At 51.6% G+C, this 24,750-nt stretch overlaps 3 protein-coding genes across 4 annotated transcripts; 1 reads left to right on the plus strand and 2 right to left on the minus strand.

Annotated features, from left to right (window-relative positions):
* The first annotated feature begins 1,172 nt into the window (after positions 1 to 1,172).
* LOC122379991 lies at positions 1,173 to 16,644 on the plus strand. Of its 2 annotated transcripts, none has more exons than XM_043362734.1 (5): positions 1,173 to 1,465; positions 14,042 to 14,114; positions 14,540 to 14,625; positions 14,874 to 15,004; positions 15,290 to 16,644. In XM_043362734.1, exons 3-5 carry the CDS (start codon positions 14,596 to 14,598, stop codon positions 15,765 to 15,767), a joined length of 639 nt encoding a protein of 212 aa, XP_043218669.1. In that variant the 5' UTR covers positions 1,173 to 1,465; positions 14,042 to 14,114; positions 14,540 to 14,595; the 3' UTR covers positions 15,768 to 16,644. The 2 variants fall into 2 exon arrangements, with proteins under 2 accessions (XP_043218669.1, XP_043218662.1); XM_043362727.1 differs by having other exon boundaries at positions 1,208 to 1,465; positions 15,272 to 16,644.
* LOC122380009 lies at positions 16,564 to 20,208 on the minus strand. Its single transcript, XM_043362743.1, has 3 exons — positions 18,153 to 20,208; positions 17,647 to 17,874; positions 16,564 to 17,315 (listed from the first exon to the last, which is right to left on the minus strand). Exons 1-3 carry the CDS (start codon positions 18,378 to 18,380, stop codon positions 17,190 to 17,192), a joined length of 582 nt encoding a protein of 193 aa, XP_043218678.1. The 5' UTR covers positions 18,381 to 20,208; the 3' UTR covers positions 16,564 to 17,189.
* Positions 18,189 to 23,537, minus strand: LOC122379986. The gene is made up of 2 exons (XM_043362715.1): positions 20,137 to 23,537; positions 18,189 to 18,246 (listed from the first exon to the last, which is right to left on the minus strand). The coding sequence occupies exon 1, from the start codon at positions 23,210 to 23,212 to the stop codon at positions 20,171 to 20,173; it is 3,042 nt and encodes a 1,013-aa protein (XP_043218650.1). The 5' UTR covers positions 23,213 to 23,537; the 3' UTR covers positions 18,189 to 18,246; positions 20,137 to 20,170.
* Positions 23,538 to 24,750: the final 1,213 nt, after the last annotated feature.

Here is a 24,750-nt window from a genome sequence, read left to right on the forward strand (position 1 = left end):
ATACAATTGAAAAAATGACGTATATATCAAGATTTTTTTCCGTCACCGGGACAGCTTCTTTTTAGTCATCAGTCACTGTCCAGAATCCGACTCATGGCTGAGCAGAGCAAGGTGACAATTTACTCCCAGAGGTGCCGGGTGCACGCCGCACGGTAATAGCTCGAGTTCAAGTCACAATGGCGGATACAGGCTTTTTTAACGGAGCAGGGGCAGCCAGTTGAAGTCTCAAGTCAGTGAGCTTGCATTGGACCGTGTGCGGTGGCAGCGGCTCAACGTATGTAACGTGGGGTCATGGGTCGTGGGCAGCGGGCACGCCATAACTTCTTTGCCATTTTTACGGCAACTAGGATTTCTTATAATGGTTATTAAGATGCTGCAATTGAAATCGTTGCTGGATGAACTTTGCTTTGTAATAAGAGCCCGGCAAGTGCGTGGACTGATCGCTAACATATCTGGCAAGTCAATCCGTTCACTAGAGACGTTTGAATTACGCGAGAATTCGAAGCTACGTGAGGCGGTACCTACCGTCTACCATGACAAGGCGATCATCGGAAGCAAAAGCCGAACGATCCAAATGTATGTACCTAACTACTATTGTATTGTATCTTCACAAAACTCACTTGGCATTAATGACATTCGCCTAAATCAAGTCACTACATAGGCCTGCTGCGTGTTTTATATATGCCTACGACTTGACATTCGTCATGCATCGATGACGACGTCGAATGGTTCGCCGACGTGAAGACTTTGCCCGAGAATACTATCACTGGGCTATATTGGAAGCTGCGGGGCGTAGAGTGAACAGGCATTTCCGTCAGCGTGATGCAGTTGCTGCAGCGTTCTCAGTATATTTAGGTATGTGCCGCGACTTGCCGGCGGGCACTCTTATTTGGCAGAAACTAGCGTCACTAGCTCACTGACACCTCCACAGGATCACCTCAGCCCTGTCAGATTGAGTCAGCTCCTCAGCTGCCGGTACAAAATAAACCGAGTGACAAAGCCCATACCATCTATTGACATCTTAGGGAGTTACACTGTCGATTCGTAATCTAGTCATTGGCATTACAGAGAACCACTGCCATATAATGGCTATCGTCGACGACTCGACAAATGGGAGAGCCAGGAGTCGTCGGAGAGGCGGTAAGGGGTGGTGGGAGGGCGTGGTGTCGGCCGGTTGGGCAGGCAGAGAGGGGCACGGCGCCCGGCCGGGACAGTCGGGCCGGGCGCCGAGACCCGCTCAGACGGTCCGCTCGGCGCGCGGTGAAAGGTCCGCCGCCAGAGAGACGCGTCGCGCTGTCTCCGGCACCAGGTCGGCCGTGCGGGTCCCGTGCTGTCTCCGGCGCCAGGTCGGCCGCACGGGTCCCGCCGTCTCCGGCACTAGTTCGGGAGCACGGAGACCGGGCCCAACAGCCCGGCATGGCCGCGCCGCGACAGCAGAGACGACGCCATCGGACACCACAGACAGGTGAGTCTCGGAGCCGTCATAGCACGGCTGGGTGATCGCTTTACAAGAAGAAATCTTTGTTGTGTAATTGCAATGGAGGTTAATTGAGTTGAAACTTTGCAATTTGTATAACCTCGCTAGCCGCTTATTGAAGTGTAGCACCGCCATCCACACTGTTATGTAACCGGCACATGGACGCTGTCGGGGAGAGACGATATCCGTGTTATCCAATTAATTCGGTCCGGTAATAATCGCACATTGATATCGTGTTTAATCAACAAACCCAGCTGGTAGTAGCAGTAAGAACTAACTATGCACAAAGAGAATATTATTGTTGTTAAATTACTACCGTACCCTTCCGGATCTAATTAACGAGTTAATTAAATCCCTGGCTTTACAAGAAAATAGAAACGCCTAGGTATAGCAAATAATTATTTTTGGCATTTCGTGTTGCATTTAGCTCTTTGGAACTGTACGGGTACGCAATGTGAGAAAATCTTGCAGTAGCTGAAACATAAATGCTGCAATCTGCATGTCACTTTCATATGATCGAAATCACCTATCATCGCATTTACATACGATTGTGCATGATTGTGAGCTTCAGAAATATGGAGTTATTCTCAAATTCAAACAGCTCATTGCTCATAGACCATGACCCAATGATAAGAATCTCAACGTTTACCACGCACCACGTTTTGTATCCAATAGAGCCGCAGTGTCGACGTCGCCCAGCGGGAATTTCCCACGGTCAGAAGCATCCAACCTATCCCTCTCTAAATAACTGGTTGTCACTTATTCAGGACGCCGCGCACCGTACCGCGCAGCTCCCTGACATCAACGAATGGTCCGCACACCGGCGGCCCCGTCCGCCGCCGCCGCGCGGAGGCCCGGGACGCTGATGGGTATCTCGGGGACGGTCCCGATGCTCTCCCATCACCGGCCGAGCGCGGCACGATGTAAATGTGACGCCGCGACTGGCGCATTGTTTCGATGGCGGCGCAGCGACGGCGATGGATCGGCCGGCGTGGCTCTGTCAGCCGCTCTGAGCCTTCCACTGGCGCTGAGAGACTGCTGGAGACGACGGGACCAGCGGTGCCGCAGACCGAGATCAGCCGACCCATCAGTAACGGAGGCTACCGTGGTCTGACTAAAACTTAGGTCCAAAATCAGACTTGGGCTGGGATGGGGGAGACGATCGTTTGTGAAAGCGGCTACCTCGATTGAGCTCGGACCAGGGAATGGTTGCTTGATAAGGCGGACGTCATTGAATAGCTTGTGGTAGTGGTGGTTTTGCAGCTTACGCTTGATTTTCAGCAAAAAGATGCAAATAGACTGCGGTAGCACCAGCTTAGAGACTGCAACATTGCACACGACAGTAGCACAAAGTTAGAGAGACTGTGATATTACACACGGCGGCAGCACCAACTTCGAGCGACTGCAATAGTTCACACGACAGTAGCACCAACAGAGGGAGACTGCAGTACTACACACGACAGTAGCACCAACAGAGACTTCAACAAGCACAAAACAATAACACCAAGGATGGAGAGACTGCAATTGTACACAGGACAGCAACACCAATGGAGGGAGACTGCAGTAGAACACAATGCGGCAACACCAATTGAGGGAGACTGCAAAGTGCAACAGTACACAGGACGGCAGCACTAATTGAAGGAGACTGCAACAGAACACACACGACGGCAACACCATTTGAGGGAGACTACAGCAGTACACATCACTATAACATCAATTGAGGGAGACTGCCATAGAGCACACGACGCTAACAGCTCAGGGAGACTATCATAACAGTACATACGACAGTAGCATCAATTGAAGGAGACTGCAGTAGAGCACGACACTAGCACAATCTATCACAGACTGCAATAGTATACACGACACTATCACCAGTATAACGCCTTTTGGGGCGACTAACGGAGCGAGCGAGAGGGTGGGCCTCGCACGTGCGAAATCGCGAGGGGGTACCTCCAGCTGACTTGTGCACGGCACCCTACTAACCGGTCTCTAGCGATGTGCCAAATTTGAGCACAATCGGCCCAGCCGCTCTCGAGATCTGGAAGCGGCACCCTGCACGTGCGCACGTGCAAAATGGGTCCCAACTGACTTGTGCACGGCACCCTACTAACCGGTCCCTAACCATGTACCAAATTTGAGCGCAATCGGTCCAGCCGTTCTCGAGATCTGGAATCGACCCCTGCACGTGCGCACGTGCAGCAGCACCCCAACTCTGGCACATGGATATGTATTGCCTAGTGGGTGCCTACCTACATGCCAACTTTCAGCGCAATCGGCCTAGTAGTTACCGAGATATTGCAACAATTACAAAAGTGACACCTCTTCGTTTTCCACGTGGCACGTGCATAAGGGGTCACCCATATGCATCGGGAATAGTCCAATACTTGGTAGAAGGAATGAAGCTACCCTACAAAAATTACCGCGTGTAAATCGGTCAAGTGGTTGCTGAGATATAAGCGTCGCAAAAGCGTGACCACGGCCGGCCGGCCGGCCGGCCGCTCATTACGGAGCGAGCGAAGCGAGCGTAGTCTTTCCTTAGATTAACGGAAATTTCTGAGTATGAGCGGCCGGCCGGCCGGCCGGCCGGCCGGCCGTGGTCACGCTTTTGCGACGCTTATATCTCAGCAACCACTTGACCGATTTACACGCGGTAATTTTTGTAGGGTAGCTTCATTCCTTCTACCAAGTATTGCACTATTCCCGATGCATGTGGGTGACCCCTTATGCACGTGCCACGTGGAAAACGAAGAGGTGTCACTTTTGTAATTGTTGCAATATCTCGGTAACTACTAGGCCGATTGCGCTGAAAGTTGGCATGTAGGTAGGCACCCACTAGGCAATGCATATCTATGTGCCAGAGTTGGGGTGCTGCTGCACGTGCGCACGTGCAGGGGTCGATTCCAGATCTCGAGAACGGCTGGACCGATTGCGCTCAAATTTGGTACATGGTTAGGGACCGGTTAGTAGGGTGCCGTGCACAAGTCAGTTGGGACCCATTTTGCACGTGCGCACGTGCAGGGTGCCGCTTCCAGATCTCGAGAGCGGCTGGGCCGATTGTGCTCAAATTTGGCACATCGCTAGAGACCGGTTAGTAGGGTGCCGTGCACAAGTCAGCTGGAGGTACCCCCTCGCGATTTCGCACGTGCGAGGCCCACCCTCTCGCTCGCTCCGTTAGTCGCCCCAAAAGGCGTTATACTGGTACTCAGAAATTTCCGTTAATCTAAGGAAAGACTACGCTCGCTTCGCTCGCTCCGTAACCATTGACATGGCCGCAGCGGTAAACACCAGTATAACGCCTTTTGTGGCGACTAACGGAGCGAGCGAGAGGGTGGGCCTTGCACGTGCGAAATCGCGAGGGGGTACCTCCAACTGACTTGTGCACGGCACCTTACTAACCGGTCTCTAGCGATGTGCCAAATTTGAGCACAATCGGTCCAGCCGTTCTCGAGATCTGGAAGCGGCACCCTGCACGTGCGCACGTGCAAAATGGGTCCCAACTGACTTGTGCACGGCACCCTACTAACTGCTCCGTAACCGTGTACCAAATTTGAGCGCAATCGGTCCAGCCGTTCTCGAGATCTGGAAACGACCCCTGCACGTGCGCACGTGCAGCAGCACCCCAACTCTGGCACATGGATATGCATTGCCTAGTGGGTGCCTACCTACATGCCAAATCTCAGCGCAATCGGCCCAGTAGTTACCGAGATATTGCAACAATTACAAAAGTGACACCTCTTGGTTTTGCACGTGGCACGTGCATAAGGGGTCACCCACATGCATCGGGAATAGTGCAATACTTGGTAGAAGGAATGAAGCTACCCAACAAAAATTACCGCAGGTAAATCGGTCAAGTGGTTGCTGAGATATAAGCCTCGCAAAAGCGTGACCATGGCCGGCCGGCCGGCCGGCCGCTCATACTCAGAAATTTCCGTTAATCTAAGGAAAGACTACGCTCGCTTCGCTCGCTCCGTAATTAAACAAGACGCTAACCACGGAACGTGGAGACTGCAACAGTACACCCGGCACTAACACCACGGAAAGCAGACTGCAACAGAACACACACCACCAGCTCCACAGAATATGGAGACTGCAGCAGCTTACACCACACTAACATGGCGGGACATGGAGACTACAACTGTGCACACGGCACTAAACAAGGGACAGGGAGACTGCAACAGAACACACACCACCAGCTCCACAGAATATGGAGACTGCAACAGCAAACACCACACTACCACAGCGGGATATGGAGACTAACACGGCACACACGGCACTAAGCAAGGGACATACAGACTGCAACAGGACACACTACACTAGCACTATGGCGTGGAGACTGCAGTAGTACACAAGACAGTATCACCACTGAAATGAAACCGCAGCAGTACTCACGACGCTAACAGATGAAGGAGACTGCAATAGTTCACACGAGACTAACAATTGAGAGACTGCAGCAATGCACAAAACAGTAACGACTTAGACTACAATATAACACACGACAGTAGCACCAACTCATGAGACTGCAATTAGCAAAACTATATACTTTACAATACTAGCGACAGTAACATCAACGATGGAAACTGAAGCACTGTAACAATACCAGTAAAATGAAACAGCAGAAGTAAACATAGCGGTAAAATTAAGTCGCGGAGATACGAAAACCGGAAGTGTGTGGCTTGCCGAGCCGTTCAACTTTCATTGCAGCTTATCCTTTTGACAAAAGCGATTTATCCTCTTGACAAAAACATTTGCAGTAGGTATGCCCTAGAAACATGTCTTCAACCGGCTGATCACGGCATGCAGCTCAGTAGCATTCTCTTTGTGGAAATAGCGGCAATGCTGGTCTGTGAGCTCAGGTGTTACTGACTCAGGTGTACGATTTCAGCCGCTTCATCACGCTGCAGTAAACCAGTTCACTGCGTAACCCTTACCCGACGCACTGACCCAGCATCCCGATAAGGATGGAATAATTTACTTAAGTGTTTTATGAGAGACTACGCAAGGATAAATGGGCAAAAGCAGGACGATGACGAGCAATTATGAGTATTTGTATTTTATTTCCTTATACCGTCAACAACCCAATAATAGACGAAGTCACATTATGTGATACCATGCCGTTATGCTGTGTAAAAGTCAATGTCGTCAGGTCACATGTGAACATAACACTTCCTTTTCACTTTTGACCTTTGGTCCTCATCAGCAGTGCCTTATTTGTTGGCATTTATTCTTCCATGATAATACATCATGACGCCGTCAAGATTTATTTTCATCTCTGATACAATGCTCGTTATATTTCTCGCAAAAACAATGATCTTGCGTCATCAGATATGCAGCACCTAATCATACTCTGCTCAGAGACCTCCAGCAAACCGTCAACTTCTTCAATACAATGAAGATAACAACTCAGTTTAAGAAGAAGGGTGTGACTGTTCAATACTACCTGTTGACGTAGGCATTTCCAAATTCCAAGATTCTTACAGATAGGCATTTCCAGCCATTTCTGTGACAAGCCTCGGCGAATAAAGTGCAACGATCCGCTAAGAACAATTAAACATGTGCGCTGTTTTATTTAGACAGTGCCCAATGAAAAACTAGTTATATGATTTATAACCTAAATGATGTGCATACTGCATATGTTAGGCAATATGCAAACCAGAGATTCTACAGAATGCCTATATAATATCATATCACTGGACATGAGAACTGATTAAATAAGCTACATTTCCGTCCAGTCGCATTAACTTCAGCATGTTCGTGCGAAGAGCTTCTGAGCTCAGTTAGGTGCCATGCGAAGGTCGAAGGCAAGGCTCTAAAAACACCGAAGGGACTGGCCCGCACAGTGGTGACCGTAATGCCACCTGGGCTCCTGTGGTTTGCGGTGGAATTTCTGCCTTCTGGTCATATGATATCCGCTGCCGGTAGCGCTGAATAGCTTCTGTGATTGACAGCACCACCAGAAGGGCGGAATAGCCGCGTATAAACATCAGTTCATGTTCCAGCAATCTTGCGTCAGCAACAGAAAGCATGGCACATGTGATTTCATCGAAAGCTTGGTTTAACGAGCGTTGATGTGACACGGCCTCCAAAACACAATGCTATTGTTTACATTGGGCGTCAATCACAGCCACGTAACTACACATGAATTATGTAGGTCTCGACCTATGTGGTTTTCACAAAACATGTAGGTAAGCTGACAGGCCGGAACGTTAATCCAACTTAAAAATGTCTATCAATCCGTAGCATGGAACGTATAACCGTTATCGCTAATATAGATCACCAGCCTATCGATAAATATGTCCAGTCATATAAATGTAAATGATCAATAAAAATAGCCAAAGATAAAAAAGAACAGGTGTGAAACTACCACAAGTTACAAAAATATTCCAACGATGCCATCCGACTGGCAACCGCCAGTGCGACGAGGTCTAAGATATGCGTCCCTCATATGCTGCAGTGTTCCCTCTTATACGATGGTTGATAATTGAGGGACGGGAATACCGTGAACATCAAAAACAGAGAGTAGGACACAGCCGCAGAGACCGACAAATCAGGACGATCTTCTCGGGCATCGAGGCGCACACTGTACTATTGGTCTCAAGATAAGGGTCCAGGCGGCCTGTAGGTTTGATGCGGTGAATACCCTCACCCTCGCCACAGCTCGAGTGGGGGTAGGGGAGGGGGTGCATTCGGCCCGAGTCTGACAGCGGGGTCGCTCGCCACAGTGTGGTGTCCAGCGGTGCAGTCGGAATCAGGCGGAATTATGCCGGCGGCGGTAACCGGTCGAAGGGCCTGGCTCAGTCGCGTCTCGAGACGAGTTACCGAGCAGGGTGTCAGAGACAGGGTATATTGTGTGAAGTCAGAGATAGATGGGAGGGGGTGTGGTCAGGGCGCCGTTTGCCCACCAAATCAGCATGCTGTCAGTTTGCTGGCGTTTCTCATCTTCTCATTGGTCATTGATGGACCACACGTGGTGTGTGCGATTGACCAATGAGAGACTAAGAGACGCCTGTAGGCTGTTACTGACTTCCATATATTGGAAAACCGACAGCAAGTTGAAAAACGACAGTGCATGGGGCGCACTAGCTTTGAAGGTCACTCCGCAAAAGCATAACTTTCCATGGCTGAGGGTGACGGGTGTTACCTACCCCAGACTTCTTGCGATTACTCTCAACAAGGCAATCATAGAAAGCTGAAAAATAGCACACCTGACTTGATTCAAGCCGATTCTCTGGTGACACCAACGACCAATTACATTTTCAATTCTTGTCGAGTCACTGACCTATTACGTCATAAAAGACTTCACTCGGTTCTAAAATATTAGGGCTTGGCAACTCCGTCATTGCTAGGTCAACTTCTGCAGGTAAATAAAATTTACAGGACTTCATATTCTTTCGAGACCTTGCAACTTTTATGTCTCGTAATTTTCTATAAAGCAGTCACGTAAAGCTAGGTCAATGACGTGACCTCACCATCGTAATTCAACAAGGGAAATATTAAAATTTATTTTGCTGAAAAAATGATTTAAGACTATCGTTTGCATATGGAGTCGTGCTCGTGTCGCTTCACTCCTTACAAGATCGATGCTCAACTTTTGCGTTTTGAACCATGTGCAACGTCATAAATGACGTTACATAGATATCGGTGTTTTTTGTCATTAACTACCGTTCCAACTGAAATACAGGGTGGTTATATATTAAACCGCGAGTAGGCAGAACAAATCTTTTAAACGTCGAGCCGTTAGGCGAGACGTTTAAATGATTTTTCTACCTACGAGCGGTTTAATAATTCTATTCCCTACCGCCGATATCTTGCGAGCGCTTAATGATAATGAATACATTTCATATAAAAATACAACAGATTTCATACTAGACGAAATGTCTACTAGACGTTTAACAGTTTATTAATCGCCTAGACGTTTCACAAACCAATACACAATATTACACAATATGCACAAAGTTACACAATATCTGATAATTTTCTCTCTTTGCACGTGAAGCAATTGTAAACACTGTCTATGGTGCGGGATAAACGCATTTAAACATCCACGCGCTATCCTCTAAATTACAGGGTGATCAATAAAAGATGACATAAAGTGAGCCCCCGCCAGAGGCGTAAGACAATGTATTGCATAAACAGCTCACCGTTGGAATGATAAATCTTAGACATTTTACATCGCACAAACAGAAATCAGTTGTGACACTGGCCTTGGATGTCTTCAGTGGCCGTATTCACAATCACGGGTTAAGGGTAGGGTAGGAGTAACGGGTAACGGGTTATTTTTGTGGTCATATTCACAATCGAAGTTTACTCCGGTCGCCCGGCGCCACGCAGACGGCACCTGGCCTGCGTGGTGCCGTCTGCGTATGATGATGACGAGATGTCAATCGAATGCCAACTTTTTGGCATATCGATACCAAACCGATACAAACTTGGTATTTGGCGTTTCGAGGCTAAAACATTTGGTATTTTGTTGGTGTTGTGAATCCTCGCTAATGTAAAAGAGACTGTGACTTTGGTAAAAAGTTGGCATTTCGCTGATATTCCCAAGTCGGTTCGGTTTCGGTATTTTCCCACGGTTCCTGTTGGTATTTGGTTTGGTATCGGTATCACGACTTTCTGTAATTGACAGCACTAGTCCATATATTAAAAAAAAATGCCTTTCCAGGTTTCTATCCATTGCGAACGTGAATACTGGACAGATTACTGAAGAATTGCTAGACTCTCTTCACCTTCGAGCAACTGAACAAGATCCAGCACCCCTGGTCACTCTGCAGTCTGGATTTTTCGTGCTTGGACCTCACCGTTTAACCTCAAGCAACTCAAGTTGCGGAGCGAACTCAAGAGTCCAAGACCCTTGGATGAACTGAACGCTGCCGTGAGTCGTCGAAGGCTTCGTCTGCACGATAGCCGGCGATCATTTGGGGCTCCAGCGGGGGCTTACTTTATGTCATTCACTAATGAACACCCTGCACTAGTGCACGTGACCTGACCTCAGAGGTCACATGTTCATCTGACACTTTTAACATGATTGTGAATCGCTGGGTGTTGTTTTTGTTTGCAAGGCTTTTAGCTTAATTATGGGCGAAACGGCGTCGAGGGTCCAGCACCCCCCCCCCCACACACACACACACACTCTAGACCCCTCTCGGTATTCAGAAAGTCGATAGGTCCGACGAGGAATAACGGATACGACGACAACGAGACACGTGCACTCTTGAAATATGTTTGTTCAGTGTGGATTTGATTTTTGAGAACGTTTCCTTGTCTTGTCTGTAAGCTGAAATTCGCCAATCAGTCTTATGCATTACCTAGCTGCATCGTTTTGAGTCCCATCAGTGGGAATGGCTTCTACACTCTACACTATTAGTGCTTTCTTGGAATGATATCACGTTCGATAGAAGCATAAAGCGAACACATAACGAACGGGGCGAGATTAACATATTGTTTAATGGTTAACCCTACCGAAGGTTTAACAATGCAGTTATTGAAATGAACTGTTCAACAGTTGTTCAGCGCAATAAATGAGATTATACGAAACAGTAGGAAATTAATAGTTATGAAGGTTGAAATATGCAACCGTTAAAATAATGATATAAACAGCGACGTTGGCGGCGGTATGCCGATCATGACAACATTATAATTGCTACGTCTTAAACAAATTGCCACGTATTGCAGCCTAAGTTGAAACTGCAATGAATGATGCGTGAGCTATATGGTCCGGCATAAGTTTTATCCTCTAAAAAAATGTTCTCTAAGTTGCTACATAGGGGACAGCGATTCTCTTGCGTTCAGTTTATTCCCCACGAACAGGGATTTACATTACGAACGCAAATTTGCATGCTGGTAACTAGGTTGTGCAGTAAATACGGCTGGATTTTTTTCCTGCCCGTTTGAGCTGTAACGACAAGGCGCCGAGGCTAGCAGCCGGCTTCTGTTTGTCCAGGTCCTGCTGGACGATAGCCCGAAGTTCGTCGATCAGGATGAGGTCTGGATGGCAGCCGGCTAGCATGTCTTTCCTTCAGAAGTCTGGCACGTTCAATTCGCACCACCGCTAGGCCTTGGCAGAGCGATGAGCTGGCGCGCCGTCCTGATTGAAAATGCATGTCAACATGTCATTGACCATGCGTTGGCCTAGCATTGGGCCGAAGGTAGGTAATGAGCCTCGGAGAGCTCTTCCAATAGCGTCTCACGGTCCTGTTTGGAGATGTGATAGCGCTTCAGCGCGAGCCGTTTGGCCAATTTTGTCGCGAACTATTGGCCCCTCTTCCCGGCCGCCTTTTTCAATGCGATTTCTGTAACGTTTGAAATGGTAGGCGCACTCTGCAAACTGGAACGATCAGCGACACTGCCAGCAGCCGTATGCTTATCCCACCAACACTGGGCTGTGCAGATAGTTCGTCTATAATTAAGACTTGCAAACAAAAACAACAGGCAGATGTCCCAACCAATCAGCAATGACACGCTGTGTCATTTCGGCCTGGAGCATACCGACTGTCTGGTTCAGCTCCCTTGATAGAAATGTCAGACCTTCATGTAGCGACGCAGCCTTTCAGGTGGACAATCTCTGTGAAAATGGCCGTAGCTCGGTGATCCGTGACCCGAGGTCCGTTCGTCACCTCATGTTCTGCCGCCAAGGACCGTGCAATGCAGGAGTGCAGCCTGAATCGTCATCCCTCAGGTGTAGACACGATTAGGAACCGGAAAGTGTTGTCATGGGTAGTGGACATAACTTTTGCCGAGCCATGTAGTGTCGTCCTGTAGCGTCTTTCGTTGTCAGCGAGACGCTACATGGAGTTAAAATGGCGAGCGGCTCTCCCGCCGGAATGCTAAGCGCCCTTCTCTGTCAAACGCGGCGCTAGTTTCCGCCTAAGCTCCGCTGGCCCGCTCAACTGCTATGTCATGCGGCACAGTCTACAAGTACAGGTGACCGGTCGCGAGATCGGAGCTCCGTAGCACCGAGCGAGTGTGGCGAAGGTGGGGGTATTCACCGCATCAAACCTACAGGTCGCCTGGACCCTTATCTTGAGACCAATAGTACAATGCACGCATATGCAATGCCAATGCGACGTCAAAGGAAGCCAGAGGGAACGGGACTCTTTCAGAGCAGAAGCAAAAACGCTTATCAACAAGCAGGCCATTCATAACGGACATTAAATTACTTGGATAGTCTAGTCAGAAGAGCACCACAAAAGCCGCCGCTGTCCATAAACACCATCTCGAGCGTCTTCTGGTTCCAGCGCTGTGCCACATTTGGCTTAGAGCCCCTAATGGAAGCCGATGGGTGGGAGGCGATCGAAGATAAAGTCAATCATCTTAGACCGACAACCAAATAGAGTCTAACCCGGCATCCAGACGCCCCTGAACCTGTCACTTGGTGTCTCTTTTCGGACTGTTCGACGATATCTCTTCGTGGTCGGTATTTTGTAGCGATATTTATCTCATGTTGGACGGCGCGGACTGAGGCGTACCACGCCGGTGTAGCTGGGCGAGGTCGGGCGCCGGCGGAGGACACGTCTCCCTGAGCGAGGCCGACGACAACGACAGGTGATTGACGCCCTCCGCTGCCGAGTCGATGTTCGTCGTTCACGACGCCAATGGCGCATCGCTGCCGCATTCCATCCGTCCAGAATCACATCGGGAGAGTCACGGAGGGAGAGCCACATCGGGAGTCAATCAGGAGAGTCAATCGGGAGAGCCCGCTGTTCCCGAGAGAATCGTACCAGCGGGACAACCACCGTCCCCGGGAGCTAAGAGTAGGTGCATAAGGTGCGATGAGTGGGAGCGATAGGTGCTGTTCCTGGGACGTACCAAAGGACCAGACACAGTGTTTCGGGAGTTGAACGTAAGGCACAGTTCGGGATCGCGGTGTCCAGAATCGCACCTGGACGGACTGTTACCCGAATGGCCACCGAGACGACTACTGAGGAAAGAACTAGGGTTGGTAAAAGTCTGGATACCAGCAGCGCAGCCGAGCTGTGGACTCTAGATAGTTGTCGCCGCCGTGTTCCCATCCGCAGACTCCAGAGCCACGCGGTGTCGTGTCCACCCGCCCTGCTGCTCAGAATGGGCCGATAGCAGGCAGTGCGGTGCGGTATACCGTGATCCGCCCCTTGCGCCCGTTAGGGCACCGCCGGCCGGCCAGAGCGGTTCGCCGCCAGCGGAGATGTATTATGCATGCTTCTATACATATTTCATAGACCCGGACCCCTCTAAGACAGTTTGGCGCATGCTTGCATCATGCTGTACAAACATTAGGTCAAATGAGAAGCGCCAGTCAAAACAAATCTAGAGTTTCCCGTAGGTGTTTCAATAAAAGCATTCCACGGCTAAGAAAAGAAGTAAAACATCGCAACGTTATTCAAGGCGAACATCAGTGATTTTTTTGTGCATTATTTAACGATATGTATCAGAAAATGCCACCGATGTGATGCCAATTAGCCGTGCCTGTATTATAAAAATCGCTAGTAGGCGCTATTATTGGCATCCATAATTGAATCGCATGGATGTTTGCTGACAGCGCATGCCATTGCATATTTCCCGATCTTTTCATTCACAATTAATTCACAGTTTCAGTGACGCTACCCGGATAGCCGACAAGGAGGGATCGAGGATATCTGCACAGGCCACCCACCATGAACAGGTAAGCACGAATCCTCGGGTCCCTATGTCTCCAGTCCAAGTAACCTCAGAGATGCACAGCTGTCCCGTCCCCCACGTCCCCTCGCGCTGCCGGCCGAGGGCTGTGATCACAGCCCCCCGGCGGGGCTGGCAGATGACATCTGTTTTATGGTTATAGCGTGTGTTCTACAGTGTCGGATCAAATGTGAACATGACGGGCTTTCACATGACATCAGCCGGACCCTGCAACCAGATTCATAATACAAAAGGACATGCAACATACAATAATGGCACTGCATTATGATCGATGCAAGCGATGCAAGGAAAGCAGAATTTTAGTGCACAGGCTGGACGTAGAGATTGACCATGTTAAATACTTCGAGTTTAAAAAAATGATTTCACGGTCTCAGTGTATAAAACTGCTCACTATCTTGTTCTCTCTTCCAGAGTTCGCTGTAGAAGGCTGCGAGCTTACAGAGGCGGATACCAGTGCCCAGTTTACTATGTTTAGAGACTTGGCGATTCTTGTGGTGGTGAGTGAAAACCAATCGAAGACGCATAACGCATAAACTAACCTCCATTTACTTACAATATGCATTTTCAAGACGCTAAAATCTTTGAAATGTTCTGATCAAATAAGACAAGGGAAAATTTGGAGAAAATGAGCAGCAACTTGTCTGCGCTCATCCTTACAAAAGCAAATGAGTTTATCAGGAAGGGTATTGTCCGTCGGTTTGATAACGTCTCTTCGTTCCGAGTGTTTCGGTCTGTCCGGTTGCAGGTCGCGCTACTCTGGAGCGGCGGTCGGTGGGGATCGGCCCGGCTGCACCAGACCAGCCCGGACGACTGGGACGGCACGATCGACACCTCCGACCCTCAGCTGACGGACTTCCCAGAGATCAGCAATGGAAGGTGAGCCAACGAAAACGCCGGGTGTATATAGCCCCGCGCCGACCTGACGTGGCCAGTCAAACTCAAGTGCCGGGTATAAATAGAACGAGTCCGCACCTCCCTGCTAAACTGCTCAGTAACACTCTGCAAATGCTTCGTCACGAAGGCTGGCGCCCGCCCAATGACCCAAGCTGCTAATCTGTGGGAAGTACGAATGCGCCGCCGCCGCAGGGTGCTGTGTGGACCGACCTTTACCCCGGCGCACCCTCAGCACCTGACTGAGCGCAGCTGGTTGTGTGCCACCAGGTGGCCGGCGCCCCGGCGGAGGAGCGCGCGGCACACCTGGCTCCCGGAGCCCTCTGACGGGCCGCTGCCGCTGCCGGACGAGCTCGAGTCGCCAGAGGCCGACCGGGAGGCCAGCCTGGCCACGCTGCGGCGCTACAGCCCGCGGCGCGGCGGCTTCTCCGTCTGCTGCCCGGCCGGCGAGGAGCTCACCAGCCCGCGCGCCGGCACGCGCCGCGACGGCAGCCTGGGCATCCTGTACGTCGACGACAAGTTCCGACAGATGTTCTTTGAGCGCTCGTGCCGGGCGCGTGCTGACGACGAGGACTCGTTGGCGGAGCGCCGCCGCCGCCGCAGGTACCGCTGCGTGCAGCAGTACTCACACTCGTACGCCGTGTACAATGTGAACGGTACAAAGGTGCTAGACTATATCCGCATCAGGAGCGGTTGTAAGTGCGAGGTAAAGAGCAAAAGGAAGCGCAAACGGCGAGGTGAGGCGTAAAAGAGACGGTGAGCGCATAACTCGCGAGTTGGTAGTGACTTTACTGCGATACGATGCGAGGTGAACGAAAACTATGACTACAAAGTGAAGTGACATACATGCATTTGCAGTGCTTCGAGACACCCATGTGGTCTCCGAACTATCAGTCACATGTGCCGGAACTGGGAGCAAAGTGTGGGCGTGGACCTTGCTTCGTGGTGCTATTTGGTGCTCCAGCGCCATGTGTTGTTCTGTGTTTCCGTGTTCTGGTGCTACATCTGTTCTCTTTTCTGTGTTTAAGTGGCCGAAAGCAAGGTGTGTTGAATACGAATACGAATACGAATACGACGCTAACTTAACTGACATAAGGTGTGTGCGGTAGTTTGTTGCGTTGAATAGTAAAACGTGACATCATATAATTTGACAGTCAATTTTGTGACACGGATGTTCGCATGTTGCATGTTCCTTATGTTGTATGTTTCATGCCGAGTTGCAAATCCTGAGACACTTGATAAGCAGAGACTGAGACAGCTCTACCAACATACGGTGATGATGTATCCGAGGATAAAAATATTTGAGCCTTATGCAATTGACGATAACCGTGAACAGTTGCAAAGCATGATGGTTAACAATGATTTGCATGAGGGATTCGGCTTATTGACGGTACAAATGTTGTGGCTTCAGAGTTCAGGCTTGTGGTGTTAACTGGTGTTATTCTTTCTATATGCTACCGTATTTATACGATTATAACACCAATATTAATGTCCGACGCTTATCGATGACTTTTCCTTTTACATGTATGATCCTCGCTCCATGATGTTCGTTTCTGGTCGCCGACTAGGCACTTCTTTCTATAACAACGAGTGCTACGATTATTTAAATATATTCTTACATACTTCTTGGAGTATGTCTCAAGTGGCAGGAACATGGAACGCAATTTTTCATGACCAATGAATACGCCAGTCGGACGCATTATTGCAAGTGGCTCAAATAACGAAAACAGTTTAATTCCTGGCTACCTGTGCACTGTCGCAACCGCACACTCTCTGTTGTCAATTTCTAACGATTTCACCGACCCGACACGACAGGGATGGATGCTCCAGGATCCGGAATGAATGTCGTTCTGAGAGACGTCTCCAGGTCCAACCGGACAGTTCAGTCGAATCACACAGTCGTTCCGGCCACCCGACGCGCCAGTTGACACCGCGTGAACAACGTGATGGAACGACAGAGCCACGGGAACAACACCGCTTTGAGTTTTCCAGCGAGCTGTGCTAGGGTCAGCTATACAGGGAGCGGCAAGTAAAGTAATAACCAATAGCAAAATAAGAAATGCGAAAGTTAACTTAGAAGTCCATGCAAGGGCAAAAAAAAAGAAGTAAAAAGAAGGCAGTGCATCTAAACCAAGCGATACTACGGGCTAACTACCCTAGGATAGACTAGCTAGGCTATTCTGGTGATGGTGCAACACCCATTGGGCAGGCTGTCTAGAGCCAAGTTCATACCGACTATGTCGGTGCCCGTGCTGCCGATGGAGTAGCTCGTCGGCACCGTCACAGAGTACACCGTCTGAAATGGAGGAGAGGGAGGGCCGATGTCAGCGTCTTTACGTGGGGATTTATAGAAAAACGGTTACCGTGGCAATCGACAGAGGCAATTTACAATTCGAGGAAGTGCAGCACTTCGAAATATTTGTATATTTGTTACCCGAACGCTTTCAAACAATTATACTAAATGTTGAGCTAAAAAGCATTAATTGATCAATAATCTAAACGCACGCCATCAAAACAAAACAGTAGCAATTAATAAACACAGTACACCTTTACCACAAAAAAACACAAAAACTTTGTCTTTACTTATCGATACTCATAACTTTGGTCGTCCCGCGACCCGCACTGACCTGCGACAGGTCGAACGCTCCGTCGGCGGCCAGCGTCTCGACGGTGGCCAGCGAGCAGCTGACGTCCCCGCCCTGTTTGAGCAGCAGCGGCAGCGCGGCGGCGCCGGTGACCAGCGCTCCGACCCCCACGCCACGCACCACCACCGCCTCGCCGTCCGTCTGGGTCAGCACCAGGTACGGGTTCGCCTGGGCGCCGTTAAACTGGTCGGCGAAACACAGCGCCGTCCGCTGCCGGAGAGAACAGACGGGAGGTGAGCGGTGGAATTGAAGAGCTAAAATAACTACTTTATGCCGATAGAACATCTATGGGTAGGTGCACATAATTGTATGCGCATGCGTACACCTGCTCAAGACAAAATAGGCGCAAAGTTAATAACAATTAAGTACACATGCTAATTAACTCCTGACACGGTAAGCAAAAACACCAATAGGTAAACTGAGCCGTTCAGAGACCCATGGGCTGACTGCCGCTCCCTCCCACTCCCCCGCCCACCCCGAGGACGCACCTTGTCCACCGTGCTGGCTGTGGTAGTCGTCGTGGTCGTGGTGGTCGTCCCCTTCAGACTCAGCAGCAGCGTGTTCTTGTTGGCCAGCTGGTAGCTGTTGATGATCACTAGCGTCAGCAGGAAGCCGCTGGCCACCAGAGCGGTCGAGAGCAGCTTCAGGCGAGACGGAGCGAGCAGCGGCGCCAGGTGCCAGCCGGCGTACCCAGCCAGGGCCGGCCACACGACCATGGCAGCGGCGGGGAGCGGCGACAGACGCGAGAAGAGCAGCGGGGGAAGCGGCGAGAGGGCGGGACGGACCGGCAGGGGGTAAGGGATGGTGGCGAGCGAGGAGTAGGACGGCTGCACAAAAGTTGGCAGTTGACAGGAGACTCCTTCCAAAGTCTATAGCAGCCGACGATGGCACAGTTCAAGTCTGCTGCTTTTCTATTAGCGCCGTGCTATGATGATAAGTAAAGCAATTCGACTACTGCAGTAGAACGTCCCTGATATGAGCCACAAGATGAGCTCACCACCGGAGCGTCACCGACCAAATCAGCTTATCCCCTGGTACTGACCACAGCTGCCGTCATCCGAGCGCCTAAATAACCCGCCTCTAAACAACTTGTAGGCGCCGCAGTCGGGCAAATTAACCCACCGTGCCGAGTCGCGTGCCGCTCCGAGACGGCGACAGGCAAAACAGCGCCGGCGCCGGACGAAATTGGACGGCGCAGTGCGGGCAGGCGGGGCAGCGGGGCCGCCCCGTGACACGCTCAGTGTGCCGGCACCCTTTTCACCCCGCCCGGGGCCCGGGTCGGTCCGGTCAGTCAGAGCGCCGGCCGGTGGGTGGCCGACTTTTCTAATAACTGCTGCAGGTTTCTAATTGGCACATTTTCGCTGTTTAGATGTTTTGTAGGGTTCTGAATTAAGATGAAAGATAACTGGCCTTATCGCTGGGTTGAGTGAAATGAGGCAATTGATAAACACCCATCACCCATGGGATGACCGAGAAAAGTTTTCTGAGAGATGATAATGAAAGGCTTTATGATCAACAGCGCTTGGTACGTGACTTCATGATAACAATGCATCTACTGAACCAACTTTCCAAAGCAGATCGAGCAACAATGAGTTGAAGAAATAAAGCTTTGATGCCTCTTGGTAGGTAGGTATCGAATACGTTTGTAAACTCTGGAATGAATGACTGTTAAGCTAACAAGCACAAATCCTGCTCACTCTTGGTGCAGTGGTGCCACTACCACACCACAGTCGACGGCAAGATTACTTCTATCGAGCCGCAGCGTGACACTAGTCAATAAAAACGCGCTATCGCAGTGACCGCAATATAACGGAGGCTGATAGGTAACTTAGCAAACGCCAGAGTGCAATAACCCAACGGGTAACAACACCCCGATTACTCCTACGACTGTGCAATAACCGTGGTTCAGGAAGATTGAAGACCCTGCTCTGAAGTCATGCGGTGGCAGATTGGCTCTGATGTAAGCACGCCGCCCCGTGCCGTGGCGGGAGGATTCGCGAGGACACCCTTTTTACCCCTTGCTCGTGTACGCAAACATATCTCCATACACCCACGTCCACTATAAATGTGGCCACCGATATGCCTCATATTTGTATTATATGTAATTTATTAAGCAAGATTGGCCTCAAACATGAAGGTTATAGTTAAACCGTTTCAAATCATGTTGACACGATCAAAGGTTGCATCGCACATACATCACAGCCATTAAAAGCCATCAACATAACAAAACTATGGAACACTACAAAGTATTGCACACAGAGTAAATGCTCAGCGCGTATTGAATGATCCGAAATCACAGATGACAACCATGGGCAACACACTTTCAAACTGCTTTCAATCTTGCATCCAATCCATTTTATCACTGCTACAATACTTCACACAAAAATTGCCCAATGCTTAAACATCACCTGACCTTGATTGCACACTACACCTCTAAACCAGCAGAGCCCCCCCCCCCCCCATTGGACTGACCTGTTGGCACTCGTCGCCCACAGCCGCCGTTACGTCACGCGTCCCCCGGCGCCGGTCCGCCCGGGTCTCCGCTGAGCTCGGTCAGCCGGTCAGTGACTGAGCGCAGACCGTCGGCGCCCTCGAGCCGCCAGTAGCGGGACACCAGGTCCCTGACCAGCGGCACGTAGCGCTCCGGATCGGCGGCCAGCCGACCCGTCAGGTCGGCCGTCACCTCCTGTAGCGCCACGATCGCCGCACTCATCGCCTCCTCGGCGGGGTCCACTGGCGAGTCGGCACCGGCACCGGCCGTGTCCTCACTCAGTCCCCCGGAGACCGCTGTCTGAGCAGAACCGTCCTCTACACTGTTATCGATGTCAGTTATCGTGGGATTCCGCTGACACTCCCCACTGTCCGCACTGTCTGTCACACCCCCACCTTCCATCTGCAGTGAGCCGGTGTCGGCTGCGAGCAGACCTCCCTCGGTGTCGCGCTGTTCCCAGTCCGTCGTCCGGTCAGCCGCCGGTGAGCGCGGCTGCTCGGTGGATACGATCACCTCCACGCTGGGCAGGCCGGCGGCGGCGGTGACCGCCTGCAGCCAGCCGGCCGGCAGCGGCGCCGGGCCCGGCTCCAGCAGCGGCATATCAGTCGCCAGCTGACGGAGAACCGCCGCCGCCTCGGCGGCCACCGGCGCCACCGGCGGGCGCCGCTCGAGCCGCGCGGCCGCCGACTGGTGCGCGCACGGCGCGCCGCTGCGGCCCGGCCGGCACGTGCAGCAGCCCAGCTCCAGGTCCAGCTGGAACACCGCCTCGCCGTCGGTCACCTCGTGGCTGTGCGGCCCGGCGCGGCGCGCGCGCAGCTCCGACCCCGGCGGCGGCGGAACGTAGCGAGCGTGGCCAGAGGGCGGGCCGCCGCCGGACAGCGCTCGGCTGATCCGCTCTACGAAGTACGCATCCCCGTGGCGCGTCCAGAAATCAAACGCCTCGGCGGGCCCATACTCCGCGGCCATGAAGAGCAGTCGGTCGCGAAGCAGGCTGGCGGCCAGATCGAACAGACTGGCGGTGCGCGCGGCCGCACGGCCATCGGCGTCAGAGGCCTCCTCCTCGCCATACCAAACGGCCCATAGGTGCCGGTGCCGGTAGATCGACGTGAACTGCTTCAGGAAGTCTGCGTGGCGCGCCATGATCGGGTCGGCAGACGCCTCTCGAAAGCGGCGCTCCAGCTGGGCGACTGAGCCGGCGCACAGCAGACGCCGGGTGAGCAGCAGCAGTCGGGCGCGGTCCTCTGCCGACACCCGGCCGCGCACCTGCCACAGCCAGCGCCACACGGCCTGCAGCAGCCGGAACGAGCAGAGCACCGCCAGCGCCGCCGGGAAGCGGGCTGCCAGCGCCGCTCGCTGGCCGGCGCCGTCGTCCGTGATCACCACCTGCGGCCCGTCGGCGCCGCGGCCCGCGAACGCCCCCGGCGGCAGCGTGCGCAGCCACAACTGGAGTGCGGCGCGCAGCGCGCCGCCAGACTCGGAGGAGGCGAGCAGCAGGCCGAGCGGCAGCGCGCCCGCCTCACTGGCGCACACCAGCAGCCACAGGCAGCAGCCGTGCCGCTCCGACCGGCCCGGCGAGTCGACAAACACCAGCTCGCCGCTCTGCGGTAGGTGCAGGTGCACGCGCCGCATCAGCGGCGTGGTCAGCGCCGCCGCGAACCCGTACCCATCCAGACGGGCGAACGCGGCCGCCCCGCCGCCGGCAGCCATTTTCGTGCCGTACTCGGTCACCAGTTCCCGCAGGCGGGCGGAGATGGCGCCGGGGTCCGGCACCATGCTGCCGGCCAGCAGACTCTCCAGGCTCGGCAGCTCCTCGGCGCCCGGGTCTGCGCCCTCAGGATTCAGCGTCTGATGATCGGTTCGTCGTGCTGCGGGACTCTCTGAGCGGACCAGCTCCAACTCTAGCGTGGTGTCATCGGTAGAGCCCAGAATCAGATCGGCCGAGCGTTCAACCACGAGCTCAGCATCCTCCAAACGGTCCACAGTGATACTCTCACCACCAGACTCGAGCATCTGGTCTTCCGAGTCCATCCTGGATGCTGAACCCTCCTGCTCCAACACGGAATACTCACTATCGGTACCCAATGAGTCAAACGTTAGAATATCACCGTCAACAAGCTCCACTTGCAGCCGCGCGGCGTCGGTGCTTTCACAAGTCGTGGCAGGTTCTATGACGCCTCTCTCATCTCGCATCAAGCTCTTGCGGCCGTCCGACGCTTTATCAGGGTTATCGGCAACTTCGTCCTCAACTGTCGCTCCCGACGCGTCCCCGCTCTGTTCCAGCGCCACGGAGCGCTGCGCGGTGGCACGGCGCTGCGCCGGCGTGCCGTATCGCTGGTAGTATATTCGGCACACGTCCTTCAGCGTGGGCAGCACGGCGCGGTCGGCCGCCGCCAGCGGGTAGCACTCGCCCAGGTGCAGCTGCAGCTGGTGCTGGAGCGCGCGCCGCGCGGCCGACGGTGCGTAGCCGCGCGCCAGTAGAACCTCCAGGGCGTCGCGGGCCGCAGTCGACACGCCACGGAAGCGCAGGTCGGCCGCGCACCGCACCGGGTGGTTGTGTACGTGTCGGAGCCGCACGCAGCCGGGCGAGGCGGGCAGGTGGGGGTCAGTACGCTGGCTCACCTGTGCACTGCATACGCTGATAGCTAGCGCCGCCGGACAGGCCGTGTGCCGACCGTCCGGACCACTGGCCGCCACTGCAGCGCCTGGCACGTTGCGCTGGCAGCGGAACCATGCCTTGTAGATGAGTTGTGCCCCTGGCCTGGGGAACGTGCGTCGACTGCGGTATGTTGTCAGGCTACTCTGCTGGAAGGCAGCCAGCCACTCACGTGCCCCGCGCTCCGAGCTAAAGTTGACACGTAGTGTGGTAGAAAAGCCGCTAGTCAGCTGCTCATAGCTACAGACATGGTAGCTGTATTCAGGTGGCAAGAGCTCCAGCAATCTGGGAAGCGACTCCAGCTGTGGCCCAGCACCACGCAGACATGGGTAGCGCCGCCGACGTGGTGGCCGCCCCACAGGACCCAGTCTTCCGCTGCCTGGCACCAGAGTATGGCGAGCCATAGCTTCAGTGTCAGTTACTACAGAAACAATTATGCCTTTGGTTCCGCATAAGGACTCCAATCACTGATGATGTTCAATCCAATTGATTCTTATCAGGCAGATTGAATATTTCAAGCCTTGTATCAGCTAATTATTGTAAAAAGCAAGTCTCCAGAAAAAGCTGTGATAATAGACTAGAGTTACCAACAGTCCTTTACATTTAGGTTAGGTGCCTACCTCGGCATAAGTAGAGCAGACATCACACAAAGGTTTTCCAGCCGAGGAGAGGTGCTGTAGGTTTGCAGGTTGTAGGGTAGGCTTGCAAGTTGTAGGTTCGTAGGTTGTAGGTTTGTAGGTTGTAGGTTTGTAGGTTGTAGGTTAGGTTAGGTCAGGTACTTAGGTTAGGTTTGTTTAGGTTTTATGGAGCCTCTCAGTTGGGGAAACTACGAGGCGAATGTCAAAAAATGGATTGGTCAATAAATGGACTTTTGATGACCATATATGGGCATAAATGCAGCCCCCACTACTAAGGGTGAAAAACGGTATAACAAGCCGGTACTTGCGGTATCGCGTCCACTTATTGGAGAGAAAAGGCTTCCATTTTTCACTAGGAATTAGTGTGATTTGATTAAATTCGGCGAATTGACTCGAAAATGGCGATAGGAAAACGGCTTTTCTGCAGGTTCTGGGCATCACAATCAGCTGGCCATTCAATAAATGGATTGGTTTTATGAAAGAAAATTGTTAAAAGATTTAATTTAATTACAATAAACAAAAATATTTAATTCTAAAATAAAAACTTAACTACAATTAGAAAAACCATAAACAAAATAATAAAAATAATGACATTTTTAAACCACAGTACTGCTTACATTTTTTGGCGCGTCTGTTTCAATCCGCCATATTTGCCAATCACGGTTTGACCTTGCGTTGTAACTTTGCGATTTAGATCCGCCAGTTAATTATACACCGGGTGAGTGAAGGCCTTGTGTGGTTAAAAAACATTCTTATGCCTAATTTTTTCATTTGAATGCTAAAATTCATTGAAAAGATGAAGTCTGATTTTATGAACATATATGGTCATCGCCCCGCCCACTCCAGCCGCTGATTGGCTAATCCAATTTTTGTTTGGCTCCTCGTAGTTTCCCCAACCGCTCTCCTTGGTTGGAAAACCAAAACCTTCGTGTGACGTCTGCTCACTGAACTCTGTCTGCTCTTCTAATACCCCTCCCTCTACCTTATTTTCTAGCATTTTCTAGTCTGAATCCACTCCAAATAACAAGAAAACTGATATAAACGGAAATAAATGGTTATTTTAAAAAATAATAAAGTAAAATCACGATGATCTACATTGACATGCTACAATTTACAAATAAATGCGAAAATGCCTGCGCCGGAAATGTAAGACGTGCGGCAGAATTACAACTAAATTAAAGCAGCAAAAAAGATGCAAATATTTATACAATAAATCGACTTATAAATTAGGCCTCTGAAAAATGAAGACCTAGTCTTGACTGACTTGGCCTTGCCTAATAAATGAACATTACCACACCACACCC

This window comes from Amphibalanus amphitrite, unplaced genomic scaffold, assembly GCF_019059575.1.
Source record: "Amphibalanus amphitrite isolate SeventyFive unplaced genomic scaffold, NRLGWU_Aamphi_draft 000009F_arrow, whole genome shotgun sequence".
Classification (NCBI taxonomy): domain Eukaryota; kingdom Metazoa; phylum Arthropoda; class Thecostraca; order Balanomorpha; family Balanidae; genus Amphibalanus; species Amphibalanus amphitrite.